Genomic DNA, 21,115 nt, shown 5'->3' on the forward strand with positions numbered 1-21,115 from the left:
AAAGAAAGGGGTTTTAAAACTGTTTTTCTAACACGCCACACAGGGCTGGTTATCCTTTTGGCAGAGGGGGAAAGGGTTTTTGGATTTAAAATTCAAAAACTCTTCAACGAGTCGTGTCGAATAATGATGACAAGATCAAGAGATTACATTCAATTTAAGAATCAACCAGAACAAAATTCTCTGTGAATTGCGTGAACAATTCCTAATCCTTAACATCGGATTAGTTGGTGTTGATTTCTTGTTTGATGAGCGGAACTGACACATGATTGATTTATTGATTTACATGGGGCCAAACGTTCTTATCACTGGTTGTCGGAACGTTTGACGATTACCGAATATTTGATTATTCAAATCAACCCACGCACTTCTATTTGATAAACTTTATATTTCTTCCACATTCACAATCTCTACAAATAAATCACATTTGGTGGCGTTCGTCTTGAGGTGTTTGACTCCCATTAGAATGGCCCATAGAGAACGGGAGCCCCTGCGCCATAAGGCTCTGGCGGAACTCGCGGTGTTAGAAATCTCTTTGTCTGCACCTTGAATCTGTGGGAAAAGAAGAAATGTTTAGTAATTTTCTCAGAAGGTTGAGAATTGGGTTGAGCAATATTTCATTCAGCTTTTATGGTATATAATAGCAATTTTGTTTTAATGGATTTTAGCAAAGTGCGAAAAAAATTAATGTTCAACAATCTGACCTTCTAAATAAGCAGAACGAAGTGCAAGTTGCAATGAGGGCTGCCACCCCAATGAGAGCAGCCAGAATAACCAGCCAAGTTCCTGAAGATGACATAAGGTTCCCCGTGGCAAGGTTTCTCTTAACTGCACAAGAATCTACAGCTGATACTGAATATTCAACATAAGTTTCAGTCAAAAGATCTCTGATCTCTTCAGAATCCATGATCTTCTGCATTTCTGCAGGAGGTAGGGCTGCTCCATGACGTGTTAACTGGAAGCAGGAACTTGTAGAGCTAAAATCCAAACTGTGATCAGCTTTGGACAAGACATGAGTGTCAAAGACATGCAGTTCGAGTGCAGATGCTTGGAGTTTCTCCTGCACAATTTTACTAAATTCCCCTATCAAGGCCCGTACCTCCACAGCGGGCTTTGAGAAAACAAACCTCAGAAGAGACTTGTCCCTGATGATAAACAACTTAATAACATTGTCTGTGAATCTAGTTGAGGAGTTGGAATTATTAGCCCTAATCGTAAGGTCAAAGAAGCCATCAACATAGTCACTCAAACTATTGAGAGTTCGAATCTCTCCTGTCTGAATGTCCAGAGAGAAGAGTGATCGTAAGTTCTGAGATTTGTTGCTTCTCTTGTAGAACTGAGGGGTGTATGAAACATTGACGAGGTCCAGTCTTATTGGAAGGGCATCTGGATCCCTATCGCTAACCGCAACAGTTAGAAGGGACATGTCAATAGGTACATTGTGTCGCACCCCAAGAGTTTGATTTGCAGGATGGAATTCCGGAAGATGGTCATCTACATCCTGTATTTTTATCAACACCTGGATCTCTGACATATCGAAGGCATTGTAGGGTTTCCTGGAAATTCGAGGATTGCTCGTCAACTTGAAGCATTTAATAGTTAAGAGGTAAGATTCAACTGATTCCCTATCCAGCCTCCCATTGACCAGAATCATAGCAGTGCTGTTGTCTGTTCGAGAGATTTTGAAGAGATTCTCCTGATTCCCATCGATAATATCATAGTCTATTGCTCCATTTTCTCCTATATCTTCATCAACTGCTGATATATTTCCAACAATTGAACCCAAACTTTGCTCTTCTGGAGTCTCAATTTCAAATGGAGGAGCATGTATTTCCCTGACAAATCTCGGCTTGTGATCATCAATGTCCAAGACATTGATTCTCAGTACTCTAGTTGAAGCCTGGGGAGGGTCTCCCTTGTCCGCAACTACAATGATAACACTGTAATAGGACTGGGTTTCTCTGTCCAGAGGCTGAGTTGTGGTGATAAGACCAGTTTTACTGTTGATCCTAAAGGCTTTGGCATCATCAGTATCGTTCTGGATCTTAAACCGGAGCATTCCACTTGGCGTTGCAGGACTGTCCGGATCACTAGCAATTACTTGAAAGACCGGAGATCCAATAGTTGCGTTCTGAAAGCAAAAAAAAACAGGCATTGCAAAAAAAATCAAATAAAAGTGACTTTCTCTGAGATTAATTATAAAGTCTTCAATTTTGTTAATTTTATTGCGCAATAAACATCTTCACACCGGAAGCTCATTGGCAATTAAAAACACATGATATATCTCAATTTTAAAGTCAATTTATCTCTCTGAAAATTAAATAAAACTTTTTTAATGGTCTCGTGCTTTAACATGGTTTTAGACAAAATAATTAAAATAATTGATTATCACAATTTGAGAGCAAATTTGCAAAGAGAAAAAAAATCAAATTATCTCATAGAAGTATTTGAAAAAATCAGTGATTCCCATTAAGTGCTCATCAGCGTGAGTGATCCATCACTCAGATGAAGTTTATGTGAGTGGGACTCTTGAATATTGATTGATGATATGATGGATGTGCTCAGATTAGAGGGAGGGTATTTAAGAAAGAGCTCGCATACAATATTGATGACTTACCTCAGTCACATTAGCAATCTGACCCACATGAGGTGCAATGAAAAAGGGAATCCCATCATTAGCACTCACATCTCCGATGTAGAGGGTGAAAAAAGCATCACTGTATAGAGACTCCTGCTTTGGGATTTGACCACCATTATCTTGAGCCCGTATAATGAGATGATAAGGCTCTGACCGACCCTTTCCAGTGAGTTGAGCCTTTGTCTCAATCATTCCTGATACCGGATTAATCCTCAAAAGACCATTCGCTTCATCCTCATTCAGAAGATCATACCGAACTTCACCCCCTAGACCTTCATCCGGATCTGTGGCAGAAATATTGATCACAGATGATCCGATAGGGACATTTTCCGGGATCACAGCACTGTAAGATTTTAGGCTGAAAGTCGGTGGATTGTCATTGACATCCAGTACATCAATTACAACATCTGATGTGGTTTTTCGAGAATCAGAAGGTTTTCCTAAAGCATCCTCAGCTTGAACAATGAACTTCAGAACGGACTGCTTTTCACGATCAATGGTCTGATTAGCTGCAACCACAATCTCTCCTGTTGTGCTATTAATTGTGAAGAATTGAGAATGTTGACCAGCAATTGAATAACTAATCTTGTGATATCCATTGACTTCATCTCTCTCTGTTAAAACTGCATCACTATCACGAGCCAAAACTGTTGCGATCTTCTCTGGGAATTTCACAGATTCCATAATTGTGGCTTTGTAGATTTTACTTGAGAATATTGGATTATTGTCATTTACATTCAAAACTGTGATGTTCACATTCGTGACTGTACTTCTCTGACCATCCCTACTTGTAGCCTTGACTGAGAACAACACATATGGCAAGGTAAGGCTTTCATAGTCTAGCCGTTTCTTCAAAAGAATGTCGCCATTTTTATTGCTAACTCCAATGTATCCTCCTGTATCAGGAGAAACAAGTTCAAAGTCACCTATAGGTTCCTCTGTTATCGGATCATCAGCCATTAAAGTAAACAGAATGCTCCCAATTGGCATTTCTTCCTTGACACTCTTATAAATAACTGGCCTGGTGCTAGTCCAACCCTTATTCTTAAAGACTGGATTGGTATCCTTAAAGGACTGAATGTAGAGAGTCACCTCTGTTGTGGCCACCTGCTTCTCAATGTTGTATTCTGCTTTGGTGTCCCTGGCTTTAATTGTGAGGATAATCACCGAAGCTAAATTGTAATCCAGTGTGGAGTTAACAAATAGACTTCCATTTTTAGGATCAATTCTGAAGGCTTGTTTGTAGTTAAATGTATGAGTGGACGTGAGCTGTAGACCAGTCTTTGAGGTGGCCCTGATAGGCTCTATTATTGTGTACTCGAGATCGGCATTTAAATCAGTATCTGTGGCTGTGATATCTAGAACTTTGCTACCAATTTCTGCCCTCTCTGATACGTATGCTGAATAATTAGGCTGCTTGAACTTGGGTGGTTTGTCATTAACATCTTGTATCTTCACAAAAACAGTTGCTGTTGCTGTTTCTGGAATTGGGAATCCGGCATCAATAGCATTCACAACAATTGTGTAACTATCGGCATTCGAGTCACGATCGAGCCTCGCCTGTGTTGACACCGTCAAAAGACCAGTGTCTTCGTCAATTTCAAAATTATCACTTGCTCCCACAATCTTGTACTGCAATAACGCGTCAATGCCATCTGGGTCAGAAGCTGAGACAGTGGTGACATTGAAGCCGGGCTTGGCATTTTCAGGAATAGATACACGGTAGCTCGGTGGTCCAGGAATGGCTGTGTGAAGTGATGAAAAATGACCCTTGAAGATAGGACGTTGGTTTCCGGACAAGCCCACACGTATAAGAACCCTTGTGGTGTTCTTCAAGGGTGGCTTTCCGTAATCCGTAGCAGCAACCACCAGTTCATATTGTCCCCTTTCTGTATCCATTGAAGATACTGAAGTTAAAATACCAATCTCCCCAGAGTCCCTATCTATGCTGAATACCCGTCCTGAGATACTGTTCTCAGCTTCAATTGAGTAAGCAACCCTACCACCACCTTGACTAGGTCCATCGACATCTGTAGCTCGGACAAAGAATTGTGGCTCAAATTCTGTGGCACCTTCTCGGATGGTACGAGTGTACTCGAGAGATTCAAATTCAGGATAATTGTCATTTAGGTCAATCACATCAATAAACAAATTAGCATTAGTTTCCAAACCACCCCCATCTACAGCTGCTAGGGCCATACTGTAGCTCTTCTGTTCCTCATAATCTAGATTCTTCTTCACGTACAATCCTCCAGTTTCGGGATCCGTATAGAAATTGTCTGATCCAAATCCTTTTAGGATATATCTGAGTTTTTTATTGATACCAGAGTCTCTGTCTGAAGCTTGAATCTGCGCGACTTGGAACCCTACTTTAGCATTTTCCTCTACTTTCAAATGAAAGCTAGAGTCTGTAAATATTGGAGCATTGTCATTTGCATCTTGAAGATGAACTGTTACTCTCGAAGAGGCTTGTTTCTCTCCTCCCACTGAAGCTGTTAAATCGAACACCAGAGTTCTGAGGTCCTCATTGGAAACATCGTAATCTAAGCGGTTGGGATTCACAACTTTAACGACTAGAGGTGTTCTTCCTTCGCCATAAGTAGGACTTACTGTAAAAACACCGTCAGCATTCTTCACGTTTTCCAGAGACAAATTATATCTACTATTTGGACCCAAATCCGGGTCTAATACGTACACAGAGAGCCCTGGTAGGGGTGTGTCGTAGTCAAGGTTTTCGGGGATTTCAATGCGAAATTCAGGAGCATTGAACATTGGACGATGGTCGTCTACATCAGTCAAAACTACAGTTACTTGAGTTAGGGTTTCATCAGCAGGGACTTCTCCATTAATAAGTTCTGTAGCTTTAATGTTGAAGGTATAAACCCCGCCATTTTGCAAGACATCAGGATCTTCTCGATCGAGAGGGACTTTGGTAGTCATCAGAATTGCTGCACCATCGCCGGTTGGTTCCAAGCGGAAATGGTGATTATTCTCTCGATCGAGAGTTAAGATGATAGGTCTAGGATTCCCTGTATCGCCATCCATGGCTTTGATTGTCATTACTGATGTATCTGCAGGGGTATTTTCTGCAATCGTAGCTGAATATGGAGCGTTGACAAAAACTGGAGGTTGATCTTGGACATCAATAACATTTATCGCAACACTTGCTAGAGCAGTCAACGGATTAGAAAATGCACCATCCTTTGCCTTTAGCGTGAGAAGGTATGAAGGACGAGTTTCAAAATCTAGAGGCTTGATTAATCTAATAGTTGCTGTAAAGTTCCCCTCAGAATTCCTCTCGGTGGTCACGCTGAATACATCGCAAACACTATAAGTGTCCATTGATGTTTCTGAGAAGCAGGAGATCGTCACATCTGCATTGATCCCTTCATCGCGATCCGTGACAATAATTGGCGGTGTGATGATCACCACACTTCCAACAGGGGTAGACTCACTCAGTGATGCAGAATATGGCCTTCCTGAGAAGATTGGTGGATTGTCATTGTAGTCTCTGATGGGAATTTCCCTTCTTAAAGATACGGTGTTGGGCTCTGTACCGAGAACACCTTCATCTGGAAAGCGAAATGAAGAGGATGTATTTAGTGACACGATAGCTTCAGGTTGTATGTCAATGAGATATTTTCACTCATCGATGCGTGGTAATTAGACTGACCATCACTATTTGCATCTAAATGGAAAAGAATACTTTTCCATCTTAAGAGAAAGGGGTTCAATCACTTTCAATTCATAACATGCATTCAATGCATCGTTGGATTAATTACAATGAGAAAATTGCTCTTGATAATTAGAGTTGATGCATAGATAGATAAGAGATTGCTGATACTGCTTGAGGATGTTATCTAATGAGAACTGTAACGTTGATGGGAATTAGCTGTTACTCATTCTTAATTACAGCTACTGTGATGCTGCGCTTCTGATATAACTGTATGTGTATTTTGCAGTTTTGAACGTTCCTGATTCCGAATATGATCATCAGTTAAAACGGTCTTAGTCTTAGATTTATGGTCTTAGATTTTGATGGAAAAGTGTTAGATGCAAACTTGTTGTCTCTAAAAAATTTCCCTTTATCATTAAAAAATAAGCTTTTTGATATGCATTACCCTATTTACGTTCCTTTGCAACGGTAAGTCTCTTATATGGAATACGCATAATACAGATACGACAACGGTCGGTGCGACCGACGAATACCAACGGGATTTTAGCTATTTGAGAGAAACTCAAAAAAAAAACTTAAAAAGAATTTAAGCCAATAGAGTCAGACGTTGTATTCTATTTTCATAATATTCAGTTTAAAACAAGTTAAGACTGATTCTACGTATTTCCGTTGCAATAAATAAATTTAAAAAAAAAAATGATTTTAACAATTTTAGAGAACTTTTTCTATATTTATTTACTAAATAGTAAACTCTACATCAATTTTTATTATTTTAAATTAATTTACAGTCCTACAAGATACAAAAACTTGCTAAACTTGTAAATCGACCAACTAAATTTTCGAAATAATATTGTCAGAATTGCTTCATAATCTAGATCTAGAGACAATCAATGAAAAAATTTAACTTTCCATAATCCGGGGAGCAACCTTTTTAACATTGAATTTTGTTCTTCATTGAGATCAATTTCAGTTGATTTTTTTGTACAGGTGTTATTGGAATTTTTAATTCAAGCCAGTGCTTAGTTGCAGCCTCATAAAAAAGCCGCTTATATTTTTAATCCAAAATCAGAATAGCATTAGCATACTAATATAAACCTGAACACCAAGAGCTGAATGCTTGTTTAAGTGAAATTTTAACATTCCTTAAAAGTGACTCACTTTCAGACACAATGCCTAATTCAAATGATATTTTCACATTAACGCAGCTATTATGATCTCATCTAGAAAAGTGTTAAACCTGCTTTTGGCAACTCTACTGATAATGAAGAAAATTACCCACCTGTGATGCTAATGATCACCTCCACCAAGTCTTGTGTCTCGCGATCGAGTTCTTGTCGCAGACGTACAACTCCAGTATCTCGATCAACAGTGAAAATTGGCCCAGAAATGCTGTACCGAAGATCACTCCCTTCAGGATCGACACCTACAACATTGGAGTACAGAAAAAAAAAGAACAGGTAAATACAGACTCATCTCATTCTCACATACAAAATTATGGCTCAATGGACGATTGGAATCTCTCATGACACAGAAATATTACCTATGTATATGAGAATGTTGAGACCGAACTTCCCGTTATTTGTATCTGAATTTCTTCTCTTCTTCTTTGGTGGATGCTGAGGAGAAATGCTTTAGCCACTTCATTGAGCCAACGAGCGGTTTAACCCAGAATATCGTTCTTTGACTTTCGACCAAAATAATCAAATGAAGTCAAATATGGAAGAAAGTTATTTTTCTGGGATTTCTTTTGTTGCAAAATAATTGGATTTTCACACGCGATTTTTTGTGATTTAAGACTACATCCATCACAGAGCATTGTATGACAATTTGAGTGAATTTGGTAAGACAATCGTGTTAATAACTTTTGTGGGAACAAAATTGGTTTTGGTGGCTTTGGAACTCGCTTTGTTTAGAAGTCTTGTACTGTATATAGCTTCATTCAAGAAGCTTGTGTATTAAGAAAATTGACTTCAAAACCTTTTATAACGATGGCAATAAATTTACGGTTTAAGAATATTAAGGTTTGATTATACGAATGTTAATATAAATTTGTTAGAAACCCAACAGTAAAAATGTGTTTATTAGTGAAGAAAAACCTCAATTCTAAGACAGAGCTTAAGAAAATTTAAGGATTTTCAAGAAATTTTTAAATGTTTATAGTATTTAAAAAGTTTAGTTTTGAAAAAAAAAAACGGTAAGTAAAATATAAATATTTCTTTATTTGCTTACACACAGAAAAATTTTGACTCTAAATTTAAGAATATATAAGATCCTGGGAACTTAAAATGGACGTGAATCCCCGAGGCGTTTAAGTTTAGAAGCTCTGAGCGAAAGAAATGCGCTAGAATCCCTAGCTCTTTCAAGTTAAGAGATCGGGAACTTAAGTTCTGCATTAGCTGGAAAATGAAAAATGTCTACAGATTTGCAAATTGCAACTAAAACTAAATGATCAAGGATTTAGAATTAGGGCATTGGCATTCATTCGATGGGATTTGAAATTAAATTCCAGCGGTGTTTCTGTTTAAGAATTTTCCATTTTTCTGTGTGTAAGCTTCATGTACGGCAAATTATACATAATTCCTTTCATGTTCCGAAGACTCAGAAAACCAAATCTCAAAAATTATAAATAATTTATTTTTAATTCCATTTTCGATTTTTGTAATATCCTATTCATCGTATTACTCCATTAAAGTGCATTCTTTCTAAAGCTGTCTATACACTAGGAGAAAATTTCATCAATATTTGCAATCAATATTTAATATTGATGAAAATTGCCTACACATTAGTAAAACATATGGACATAAATTTGGATTATTGAAGAAAATTTGTCTAATGTGGAGGCAATTTCTTCAATATTCGTTTCAATATGGATGACTTTTCTTCCATATTGTCTTTCAATAATTTTTACCCCTACACATTGAGACAAATATCATCAATATTATTCTTCCATAATATTATTGAAGTGCAATATGGAAGAAATGGTCGATATCAAGTTCATTAGATATTTTCATCAATAAATTAATTTTCGTTTTCACGCAAATTCGAATATTTTGTGTTGCAGAATATTCGAAAAATATTATTTGTCGATTTTGGTGCAAGTTCAAAAAGAAAAAAGTGTGTGTTCAGGGAATGTAACTTCCTAGTGAAATTCACCCCAATTTTGGTGAAAGTTCTTGTTCAGATGTAAATTGGGAGTAATTTGTGCATTTGGACATGGATTGAGGCTTCTGAGACAAAGCATAGATCTCAATCCCAGCATCCAGCTGGAGAACAGATCAAGGTAAGGAATTGAATTAGGATGGAAGTGAGACATTCTATTGAATTAGCAGGTCCCGTGTTTTTTTTAGTTGGAACACAACCCGTGGATCTCTTCAATATAAACCTAAACACTGGCTGACAGACAAGGAAAATATCAAGGAATAGATAAGGCGCGAGATCTTCTCAAGCAAAGACACTGGGAGCCACAGTTGAAGTGCCACAATATTGGCAAAAAGAAAGAGATTTTGTTGATTTTATTTTTTTTAATTAAAAAATTATAAATAAAAAAAGTGTTTGCAATTTTATACATAGATTCATTTTTTGTTTCTATATTTGATATTTTTTTGTACATCGGGAGCGGAATCGTATCCATAATCTGTCTGCAACTCCCTTCTGTGAATCTCTGGAAGAGCTGCTGAGTGTATCCATGAACCTTTGGACAGCAGAAGCACTTACAAGTCAGAACAGTTTCTGATGCCTGTGAATTGTAATCCAACAGCCGGATATGAGAGTCCCTCACCTTCTAAATGTAGAGGACTAGCTTATAACGAGCCCCCTTTGCCATTTCCAGATTCTTGAACTCCATCATTTGCTCGTGGAATGCTTATTGGATGTGGATCTAAAGCCATCCGGATGTATTTAAACCACCAGCAGATTCTGCATCCCATCGGCATTTTCTATAGTGTTATCAGGGAAAGCTTCGGAGTTTTTGCATCAACAGTGCGATCAGGCTAACTTCTCAGCCGAGGCTGGACTCACAGCAGCCACCTGTCCGACAGCTGCCTTATTAGGGAACAACTTCGCGGTTTTTTCATCATCATGGCGATGTGGGCTAACTTCTCAGCCGACCTGGACTCGCAGTATCCACCCGTCCGGCAACTGCTGTCAGATTGTTACCCTCTTCGGTTTTCAGCAACACAATACCTCCATCGAGGAAACTGAGCATAGCTAGCAAATCCCTCAGTCAGCGATTCAAACTGCTGTATCACTGCTCTAGAACGACATATCGCACTGATGCTTTTCACTCTTGTGGATTACATTACAGTATTCTTCAGCTGCTGTACACTTTTCAGAAAACTATTTAGAACAAAGTTTGAGGTTATGTTTCAATGTCTCGAAGTTCTGAAAAACCTTATTGTCACCCGGATATGTGTCGTATCATTTTGGAAATTGGAATATGGTATTAAATAACTCTTCAGTGATGCACAGAAGGGATTACTACCAATAATAAAAAAAACGAGTGAAAACTTTTAGTAAAACTTGGGTGAATCCCACTACAAAAAACATCTCTAGAAAACACTTCTCCTTCGCACTTTTGGTAAATTTTCCACTAATATTCACTAAAAACTATTCTAATGAACTTCACTAAACACTTTCCACGCTTTTCCAGCAGCCAAATAATAAATTTTCACGAAAAATAATCTCAAGCCGCAAGAAAACTTGAGAGATGACACGAAGTGTCAATATTGAAACGTATTAGCTCCTGTGTGGAGGCATTTTCTTCAATAATTCTCTTCAATAATTGAAGCTTTTTATCAATAGTATTATTGAAGAGCCACTCATCCATATTTTTCCTAATATATAGACAGCTTAACACACGTATTTTTCTTTTCTTACTTTTCTTACATTTAGTATTAATCTTACATGTGATGTGGTGTAAGGGAATTAAAGAAATTTTAAATAAGTAAAATCTTATGATACCCTTGAGTGACTCTTAAGTTTTCGAGGATTAAAATTTACTTTTTTTCATTTTTTTAATAAAATAATGATATAAAGGTAACTTTTTGGAGGGTGCTATAGTAGAAAGACTACAAGTCAATATCTTAAACCGCTTAGCTTCAAGCTTTCTTATGGCTAAACGATCAAACAGTTTATATGTCACCTCCCTGGGAAGTTTTAACAATAAAAATAAACGGAAAATTTCAAAACAGCTTTTTTGAAAATTTTAGTATTTTTGGAAATGTTCTGTTTTGAAAATTTAGTAATAAATGTTACAAGAAATTTGGTCAGTTGATTACTAAAAAAAACTGTATTATCTTTGAGTTGGTTTTTCAAAGAATTACTTACTCAAACTCTTGAATCAGACTCAGATAAAACTTTGGTTTAAAGTTTAATAGTTTGGAGTTCCAGTATTTCAATGAGTTAATCGAAATCTTTGTTGTAGAATGTTTCGATTCAATCTTCAGTCGAGATGACTCAAGTTTCATTAACTAAAATTTCCCCCCAAAAGTATTAGGGGAAGGTAGAACTATTTTGAGCTGTGGGGCTACATTAATATAAGGTTTTATCGCATATTTCTAAAAAAAAAACAGAGTTTTAACATAATGTAATTTAGATAGACAAAACAATTATGGATCTAAATTAAATTAAGACAAGGCCCAATTTTCGTTAGAAATATACGCGGAAAAATCGTATTTCAATGTAGGCCACAGTTCACAGTAGCTCCACTTCTCTTACTGATTTTTAGATTTGAAGAAATTATAGAAGTTTAACACAAATGACTATAAGAATGGATTGTTTATTAGTTTTGTCTTAATTTTCAATAGAAGTAGAGAAAATATTATTAGGGAATATAGGAAAAATGTCTTTTTCCTGTGATCTATTCCCTTTATTTAAACAATTGAAAGATATTTTTAAATTTTCGAAATATATTAGAAATTCAATTTTTATTTTATTTTAAGTTATTGATATTGAAAAAAACTGTACACATAAAAAAATCGTTAAATTGTTCGCAAATGTTTGTAAATTACTACTGGGGACTTACGAAATGCTCGTTAATTGTGTATAACCCCACAGAAAAGTTCGTAAATGTTTGTAAACACACAAAAAAATGTTTGTAATTTTTTATCATTTGTTCATAAAGTTTTGTCTAATGGCCTCTACACACTAGAGAAATTTATGTCCATATTGAAGCAAATTCCCTACGATTGTGTAGGAAAAACTCTAAAATATGGACATATTTTTCTTTAGTGTGTAGAGGCCATAAGAAACAAAAATGTATGACCAAGTGCTTATAAAAGAGCAAAAACTGTTCGTTAAGTGACGAATTAAGCGAATAATGTTTGGTAAAAATTACAAATTTTTACGAACTTTTTAGTGTTGTTTCAGTTAGTTTTCTTTAATATTGAACTTGTCGCTTAGTACTTAGATTAGTATTTAGATTTTTTTTCCTAATTGAATCAAAATTCTAATAGGCAATAGAAAGGGTATCAATGATTCTACAATTCTATACAAACCTCTTAACTGGTATACGGGGCTTCCAACTGGAGTGTTTTCGGACAGACTGAAGCGAGACATGTCTCCAGACCCTGGTATAAAATGGGGTATTCTGTTGATGAGTTGTCCAGTGGCCAAGAGACTTCCCAGGCAGAAGATGATGACAAAAATTGTCACTCTTGTCCACTCCATTTCAATAAAATTTTTCCACACTATTTCACAACAACACTTTCCTCCCAAATGGACTTGTGCACAACTTTACAGCTACAACAATGACTCATTAGTGATTGTGGGACTCTTTTTCTTCTTCTCCCTCACACTGTGCTCCAAGACAATAACATTTGTTGATTCCCAAGATTTCCCGAGTCTCTCTTGCGGACTGTGGCGGATTGAGGTCAGTGCACGGTTAACTAATTTTTCTCCAGTCAACTTCTTCAAAGAACAAATACTCAAATAGCACTTTGAGGGTTCTCTAAAAGAGGCCAATATTGCCCAATATACAGACTTTTTGTAACTCTTTGTACTTGCAATTCATTCGTGAATTTTAAAATATATTTTTTTTTGCACTTCACCAATTCGTCAAGGCTGATATTTTTGACCTTTCACTTCATAAAAATAGAATTCACTCAGCACTGCACAGTCTTATGGGATCTATTCCGGTTTGGGTGACTATCTCCTCCTTCTGGACACGTTGACATCATCGGAGTGCGTGTCGAAAGCTAGTGAGAATTGGTGTGAAATGATGAAGCATCTCCCCAAATACACAAGCTACACAACCTTTTCCAGCGAGACTCCACCAAAGAATGCTGCTGGCCAGAGTGATGTGTGCTCTTGACGCCAAAGAAATACAATACACAGACGCCAAGTAAAGGTGAGAGAGAGAGAGAATTTGTCCAGGTGAGCTACGATCTTCTCTCATATACCTACAAACCGTTGATTGAGATCCGAAGAAATTCCCTCTCGGAGTTCCGCGTTGAAGCACCCAACAATTTGCCGGTGAGAAAGAGCATTAAATAATCTTCCAGCATGGTGTTGGTAGTCACCCAGGTATATTTGGAGTGACCTACACAGATGAGGAATCATGTGGTATTCCCACCATGTCGATTCGCTTGGTGTGACGAAAGAAAAAGTATACCTCGAGCCCCCCAATCAATGTTTACACTCAGTCCACATGCAGTGGTGTTAATTTCTCTTATTCACCATAAACATACACAGATCACTCATGCAGAGACAATGTATGCAAATTTTGATTGAATCATTGTGATTATGTAAAATACTTCTCAATTAATTTTATTCAACAAGAGAGAATTTTCTCTCAATCTCGCCATCCACTTCTTGTACCAGCATCCATCAGCAATTAAGTCTACATTTAGGCGTTATAGGCATTGAAGTCTTTTGATTTTGTTATCAGTAGTAACGTTTTTATGAAATAAAACTAACTTAAAATTCACAAGTAATATTAATAAGTTCCTGTATAGTCCTTAATTTTATGTTTCAGTTAGAGTTGTTTAAGGTTATCGGGACTACCGCGGATAATGAAGGACAGATTGCTGCTAATAACCCACGAGTTGAAACTGTTTACAAAGGTTGTTCTATTAAGCAAACTATAAAGCAATTGCGGCATGTTTAGATTCATTGGACTTGACTTAGAATCTTAGAATCCATGATAAATCCGAACTGGTTCCAAGAGTTTTCGAAACGCTTACCCGGTTATGAACCGTTAATTAGTTTTTATTCGAACCACAATTGTATAATGTTCTTCCTCCGAACAAACTTTAAAACAAATTAACAAGGGATAACAAACTTTCAACAAGATTTTACCGACTTTTAGATTGTAGATTGTGGAAAATATCCTGGGATGGGAAGCAGCCATGTTGAACGGGTAGCTCTGCATGTCTAGATGTCTAATCCCTGAAGAAATTGAGTAGATCACTCAATCGGATAATCTGGAATTCCTTGAAGTCTATGGTGTTTTGATTTTACCGACTTACTAGACAAATTTTCATTATGTTATTATCATCGGTATCGATCAAAATCCAAAACGCCAAAATCCCGAGAGCTCAAATCCCGAACTCCAAAATACCAAAAAGACAAAATCCCGAAAACCGAAATTCCGAATGACCAAAATTCCGAAAGCCGAAACACCAAAACGCAAAAATCTCGAAAAACCGAAATCCCTAATCGGATTAAAATCCCGAATGGGTCGAAATCCCAAATGGGTCTAAGTACCGAAAAGCCAAAATCCCGAATGATTCAAAATCCCGAATGATTCAAAATCCCGAAAGCCAAAATCCAGAAAAAACAAAATCTCGATTAATTTGAGTTCTTTTAAGCATAAACATAACATATCAACTATTTTTTTTTTAATTTGGTTTAACATTTTTAAAAATTCTGCCATTGAAACTTGATTTTCGGAAACGGTTTTTGAAAAAAAAGTACTATATTATGGACAAGATTTCTCAGAGTATATTTATCTGACGTCAAAAATACTAAATATTATATCCTATTAGCTGATGAATTAAACTCGAACTTAAACGATGATTTGTTTTCATGGATTACACCTTATTTTACGAGACAAAACGTTATGTCAATTTTATTTGTATAAAATTCTACCAAAAGTCAAAATTTCATTTAAAAAAGTATACCGTTCAAGTAGACTGAGAGAAATCCGAAAAAGTTAAAATAACATTCCGTAAATGTTAATTTTACACTGCATTATTTATCCGAAATTGGTGTAAATATTATGCTTTTTAGGTGTATTATGGGTTAAAGTTACCCATTTTCATGTTAATTTTATACTTAAAAAGGTGTAAAATTAACATTAAAAAATGTTGATATATTTTTACACCTAAAAAGCGTTAAATTTACGAGGAAAAAAAGTTAATCACACCCTCTTTTTTTCTCAGTGTAGAAGTTTAACCGAGTTTAACTCATCAAGTAAATATTTGGTTGTTGAATGTCAAATGAACCAAATCCAAGAATTCTCGTCCATTGCAACATAATTTTTTTCAAAAAGGTCTACGAAAATCAGGCCCCGAAGTTTGGACTTTTAAGATTTAAATGAAAAATCGAAAATTTGTGTAAATTTGGCATTAAGTTTTATTATCTCTAAGAATGGACTATGATCAATTTATATACAATTGTCTCCCAATTCTATTCAATTTGCCATATTAAGTTTCTAAGGATAAAATCTCTATTTTATTTGTTCATAATGTGAATAATAAGCCTTTACTCTTGATTTTTGAAAACTAATATCTCGTGTGTCTCGTCCATATAAACATTTAATGCCATTAAATTAAAAACAAAGTTAAAAATGAAAACTTTATTAATAATTGCCTAAAACACATTTCTTGTACAACAATTGCTGGATATGGAAGGTAATGCCCGAGAAGAGAAGGAATTTTACACTGACCATTCCTAATGCATCTGGATTGCGTCTCTAGAATCGAATCTTATAAGATCTCTTGGTGGTACATCAAAATTCTCAAACTGCTCTGAAGGGTTGAACCCTTCATTAAACCTCGGATCGTGAATTTTATTGGCTCCATGTGCCCTGACTACCATAGGATTGTCGGGCTGCTGGGAATTGTGTACTTTGCTTTCGTCACTGACACTGGTAAAGGTGAAGTCTTCTTTGGGCATTTCCGGTGGAAGAGTTGCACGTGGATGAAGATAATTCGGGTGATTGTCATGTTCGGACTTTGGATAGACGACAATAGGACGATTTCCTGGGTAGGGCGAAGGAGTTGAAGATGGAGTTAAATCCACAGATCTTACGATTTCTACGTAAGACGTAGAGTTTGGATAGTAAATGGTAGTGCTGGAGTATGGGGTGATAGTTTTGGGAATCTCTACAGCAGTCCCTATACCTAAGTCTGGGTCTTCCTGTTCATCGAGGGGTCGTGAGTTGTAGAAGACCTTTGGCCTGATGGGCTGGAATGTGTCTTTAGGTGTATTCTCTTCATTAGAAGATGCTCTCTTATCAGCTGCTGAATCAATTCTGCCCAATCTTTTCTTATTCTTCGGATAGAGATTGAGGTGCACAATCATCTGACTGGGCTTGTTGATGGTATCTTCCGTAGGGATAGGATCAGGATAAACCCAATGATGATCCCTAGTAGTTCCAAATGGACCTCTATAGTACATATTGTGGTAGACACTGTGAGTAGTTTGATGATTCTGTGGAATTTGCGGGAAGTTCATGGTACTGTAGTAGGATGAAGTATCCAATCCGTTCACATAGGGTTTCCTGGTTAAACTTGGTGAAGTCTTATACTCTTCCTCATCCTTCACTGGATAGATGTCCAACATTAGGCTGAAGGGCTTTTTGAGATTATTCTGATTCTCATCGCGACTTCCTCCAAGTTTTCCTCGATTCTTGTCAGCTGTTATAAGATCCTGGTAGATGCTGGAAATGTCTCCACTACTTTCCGTAGCATAGTGGTAGAAGGCTGGATGTTGGTTCCCTCGGGATCCAGGAGATGTCTTGTAGAGGTATGGCGCAAAACGGAATTGCTTTGTAGCCATGAGATTAATATCACTGGGAGCATGTGGTTTATAGTTGAAGAAAGGATCTGGTGCACTTGTAGTGAAATCGAAATTTCTCTCAGTTGTTCTAGTGATCGGCATTATTGTGGTTCTTCGGGGAGGACGATGGTGCATCCTGACAGGACTCCGATACATTCCTGAGATATGTACCCTCCTGATTCTCGAAGAACCAGGATCAGGAGGCTCTCGCAGTTGCTGAAGAATGTCCTGAATGTTATTCACTCGACTCACTGTAACATTTGGCTTCTGGAAAGCTGATGGATGGGGTTCATGTAGCTCAAATTCAAACGGTCGAGGAGGTTGAATGGATCTTCTATGGGTTTCTCTGGGTGGCGGAGGAGGTTTGAGAAACTTACTAGGAGAATGAACAAGCTTTTCTGATACAATTTCTGTCATATTCTCTCCAATTTTAGGATCAACGGTGGTATTAGTCCATTCTTCAGTGGTATTGAAGGAGCTTTCAGTGGGAAAAATCGTTGGGCGATCGAAAGATGGGAATTCTATGATCTCTTGCCGTTCGGCGAATAATTCTTGAAGGATGAAAAATACCTAAAGAACACCGAATATACTTCAAAAATAATAATATTCCGAATATTTTCACTATAACAATTCTGGATTATCAAGACTTTTTCAGATGCTCTTTCAAGTCTTACCGCTAATATTAAGAGGATAGAACAACCGAGGATCATGTAGAGTCCTACAGTTGGTTTCCATGACTTATTAGAAGGTTTTTTCTCCTCTCCATCGTCTCGATATAATCCAAATTGTGCCAACCAATTTGTTCTGCTTTTAGCAACATCTGGTTGAGCCATTTCATTTGAAATCACCCACTACACCATTTATAAGCAAGTAACTTAAGCAAAAGAGCACTTCAGTTAGATCTTCACTGGTCGGAGGTTGGTACACAACTAACGATGGATTAATTATTTTAACTATTTGCATGTCGCGTCAGTCACAAAAGCCCAAGTAACCGTAAAATTGCTCATTTATATCAAAATGCGTTTTTTCCTCAAGCTTTCGCGATACCGAGGAACGTGTGAAGATGTAGTGCGAAGATCTTAGAAATTTAATTGGACGTGAGACGTCTTCAATGCTCATCCAAGCGGTCCCAGCTGCATCTTTTAGTCATGTTTACATCAAACAACCACCCACCAGGGACGATTTTTTTTACTCCATAAAGTGCATTAAAAAACTGCATCTGAATGGTTTGCCGTGATGCACGAGATTCCTGGATTCTGTGTGTTATTGATTCGCGTCTGAGGAATTCCACCGAGGCGTTTCGATGATATAATTAAGATGCGCAACGATTTGTTTATGTTTCTTGTAGATATATAAATCTTTTGCACACATGTCAAAGAAATCAGGTTAATCTCAAGTTCATTCTGCCGCACGAATTTCATGTGGATTTTGAGCAAAGACAAAGAAAGTTTTTGATATGTTTCTTTAATTGGACTTTTACTTGAGAACTTTCTCAAAAACAAAACATTGAAACTTACATGCCTAAAAATGTCTCATTGTTTTGATAGTTAACAATAATGTTAGTAAAATTATATATGACAAGCATAACTTTTACTCATTCGTTAATGATTCAAGTGAATTAGATTAATGCAGTGTCTTATCTTTTCTATGGATCTTTCTTTTTAAACTAGAATTTAGAGCATTATAGTACTGAATAATTGAAATATAAAATATTGTAAATACAGAAAACTAAGAATAAGTGCATTATCTTTGCAAGTTCTGCGGTACATTAATTAATTAACATATCTTATTCTTAATGATTTTCTACAAATTATACAATATATAATGAAATATTATGTTATTTGTAGATTTGAAGATATAAGCTGAGATATATTTAGCATAGGGGCATGACGTTTCCTATGTTTCCAATATGTTTCTAGTGTGCCGAAAAAACTTTTGAGCTTATTAGCTATTTTCTGTCATTGTAGAATGAATTATCAAAAAATACAAATACAAAATAAAATCCAATTTAATATAGAATAGGCAACCGAAGACCCCAAATTGGCAACCTACGTAGTTTTGGAGAAATCTCGTGATATGTGTAAGAAAACAGGGAAAAATTTACACTAAAACTGGTCGCATTTTTCAGAGCTAATGTCACCCCCCTGATTTAGTACATAATTTAAGATGGCACAATTATATAAGGAAAAAAGGGGTGGCAAACGTCTCAAGCTTTGTGAAGTCCTTGAACTTGTGACTTAGAGATATACCTCAAAAGTAACATTTGCATCATTTACCGTTTACTGGCTCTCAACCTATTTGATCCGATTTATAAATCACTCAAAAGATTCCACAAAATAATTTTAAGATTAATAAAATTAATTTTCGGACGAAAGTTTGTTATCGAATCAGGCTTGTTAAGAATTCCAAGACTTTCCAACGAGCCAAAATATGATACCATTCGGTTGAAAAATATGCTCTATAGAGTCCTTTTTAACCCTTGACCTTGAAAACCCGTTATTAGGAATGATTCAACGGTATTTTCGTATAAGGACGAATATTTGCTTGGGCAATTTTTAAAAGATATCCAGAAATGAAAAAATCGTACAACGCTTTTTCGAGCAATCCCAAAAACCATGGTTTTGGAGAGGAAGGAGGGATGGGGAAAATGAGTCTGAGGGTCGACTTATGGGGGGGTCCTCCGAAGGTCCCAAGGCAATCTTTAACCGTTTGGCCTCTAGACGTGGTAATGCCCGAACGGACAGACGGACAATCACTATAACGTCAAAAAATTTGAATCTTCAGATTTTCACAATTCTCGGAGTCGAAGTATATTATGTGGAGATCATAATGAAAAATGAACATATCCTGTGATTAAAGCATAGAATATGTTCATTTTTCATTATGAGCTCCACATATAACTCAAAATCAAGGGATTATTATATACTTCTATCTGTGGAGTTAGAGCAATAATTGGTGTAGAATATTGCGCTAATTTAGGTTTCAAAGTACCTAAACCTATTTATACTTCATTGATTATCTTGTTAATATCTATTTGAATATCGCAAACTATACATTTTTTACTTTTTAAAATTAAATGTTAAAATAAAAATTTCACAACGCTGATGAGTTAAAACTTCATCTTTTATACTCCCTCTGTCCTGAAATAAGTCGTACGTTTGCTAGTACATTTTATATGAAAGAATGTACGACTTATTTCGGGACAGAAGGAGTATTATTTATATTTTTCTATATAATCAAAATATTTTTTTTTAACTGATGGTGTTAGTCACCTTTCGAAATTTTATTTCATAGAAGAAAATTTGCTATTTAACAAGATTGTATAAGATTAAAAAATATATATTAATTATAATACGGGATACAGTGATGAAATATCTTTTTCTGTTAGAGAAAATATTTGAAATATCTTATATGGCTCTCATTGAAAAAAAAGATTATTCTTATTAAATGTTTAGAAATTGTAAGGCAGGAGATTTGATGACGGCAAATTCTGCCGCTATTGACGTGGCCCGTTACTGGGCAAGACATGTGTAAATATTTTCATACCTCGACTCTTATAAAATTAATTTAAAAATAATTAAATAATTTTGTCATATTCTGATATGTATTAATTCTATTAATTATTATTAATTAGTACTACAATAAGTATTTGTTATTAAGATTATTCTTATGTCGCATTGGCTGTTGAATATTACAATGAATTTGTCAGTTATCTTTAGAAAAGCATTCGTTTTTAATTAGTATACATTAGCAATTCGGTTAATAAAATATATAAAATGATTCATGTTAGGTTTACACATAGC

General features: G+C 36.2%; 2 protein-coding genes across 2 annotated transcripts; both read right to left on the reverse strand.

Annotated features, from left to right (window-relative positions):
- Nucleotides 1-370: 370 nt before the first annotated feature.
- LOC129804206 (cadherin-23) lies at nt 371-13,590 on the reverse strand. Its single transcript, XM_055851319.1, has 5 exons — nt 12,806-13,590; nt 7,591-7,734; nt 2,615-6,207; nt 702-2,128; nt 371-549 (listed from the first exon to the last, which is right to left on the reverse strand). Exons 1-5 carry the CDS (start codon nt 12,975-12,977, stop codon nt 459-461), a joined length of 5,427 nt encoding a protein of 1,808 aa, XP_055707294.1. The 5' UTR covers nt 12,978-13,590; the 3' UTR covers nt 371-458.
- Nucleotides 13,591-16,092: 2,502 nt separating this feature from the next.
- Nucleotides 16,093-18,220, reverse strand: LOC129804207 (uncharacterized). The gene is made up of 2 exons (XM_055851320.1): nt 17,987-18,220; nt 16,093-17,882 (listed from the first exon to the last, which is right to left on the reverse strand). The coding sequence occupies exons 1-2, from the start codon at nt 18,143-18,145 to the stop codon at nt 16,203-16,205; spliced, it is 1,839 nt and encodes a 612-aa protein (XP_055707295.1). The 5' UTR covers nt 18,146-18,220; the 3' UTR covers nt 16,093-16,202.
- Nucleotides 18,221-21,115: the final 2,895 nt, after the last annotated feature.

Source organism: Phlebotomus papatasi, chromosome 2, assembly GCF_024763615.1.
Source record: "Phlebotomus papatasi isolate M1 chromosome 2, Ppap_2.1, whole genome shotgun sequence".
In the NCBI taxonomy this organism is placed as follows: domain Eukaryota; kingdom Metazoa; phylum Arthropoda; class Insecta; order Diptera; family Psychodidae; genus Phlebotomus; species Phlebotomus papatasi.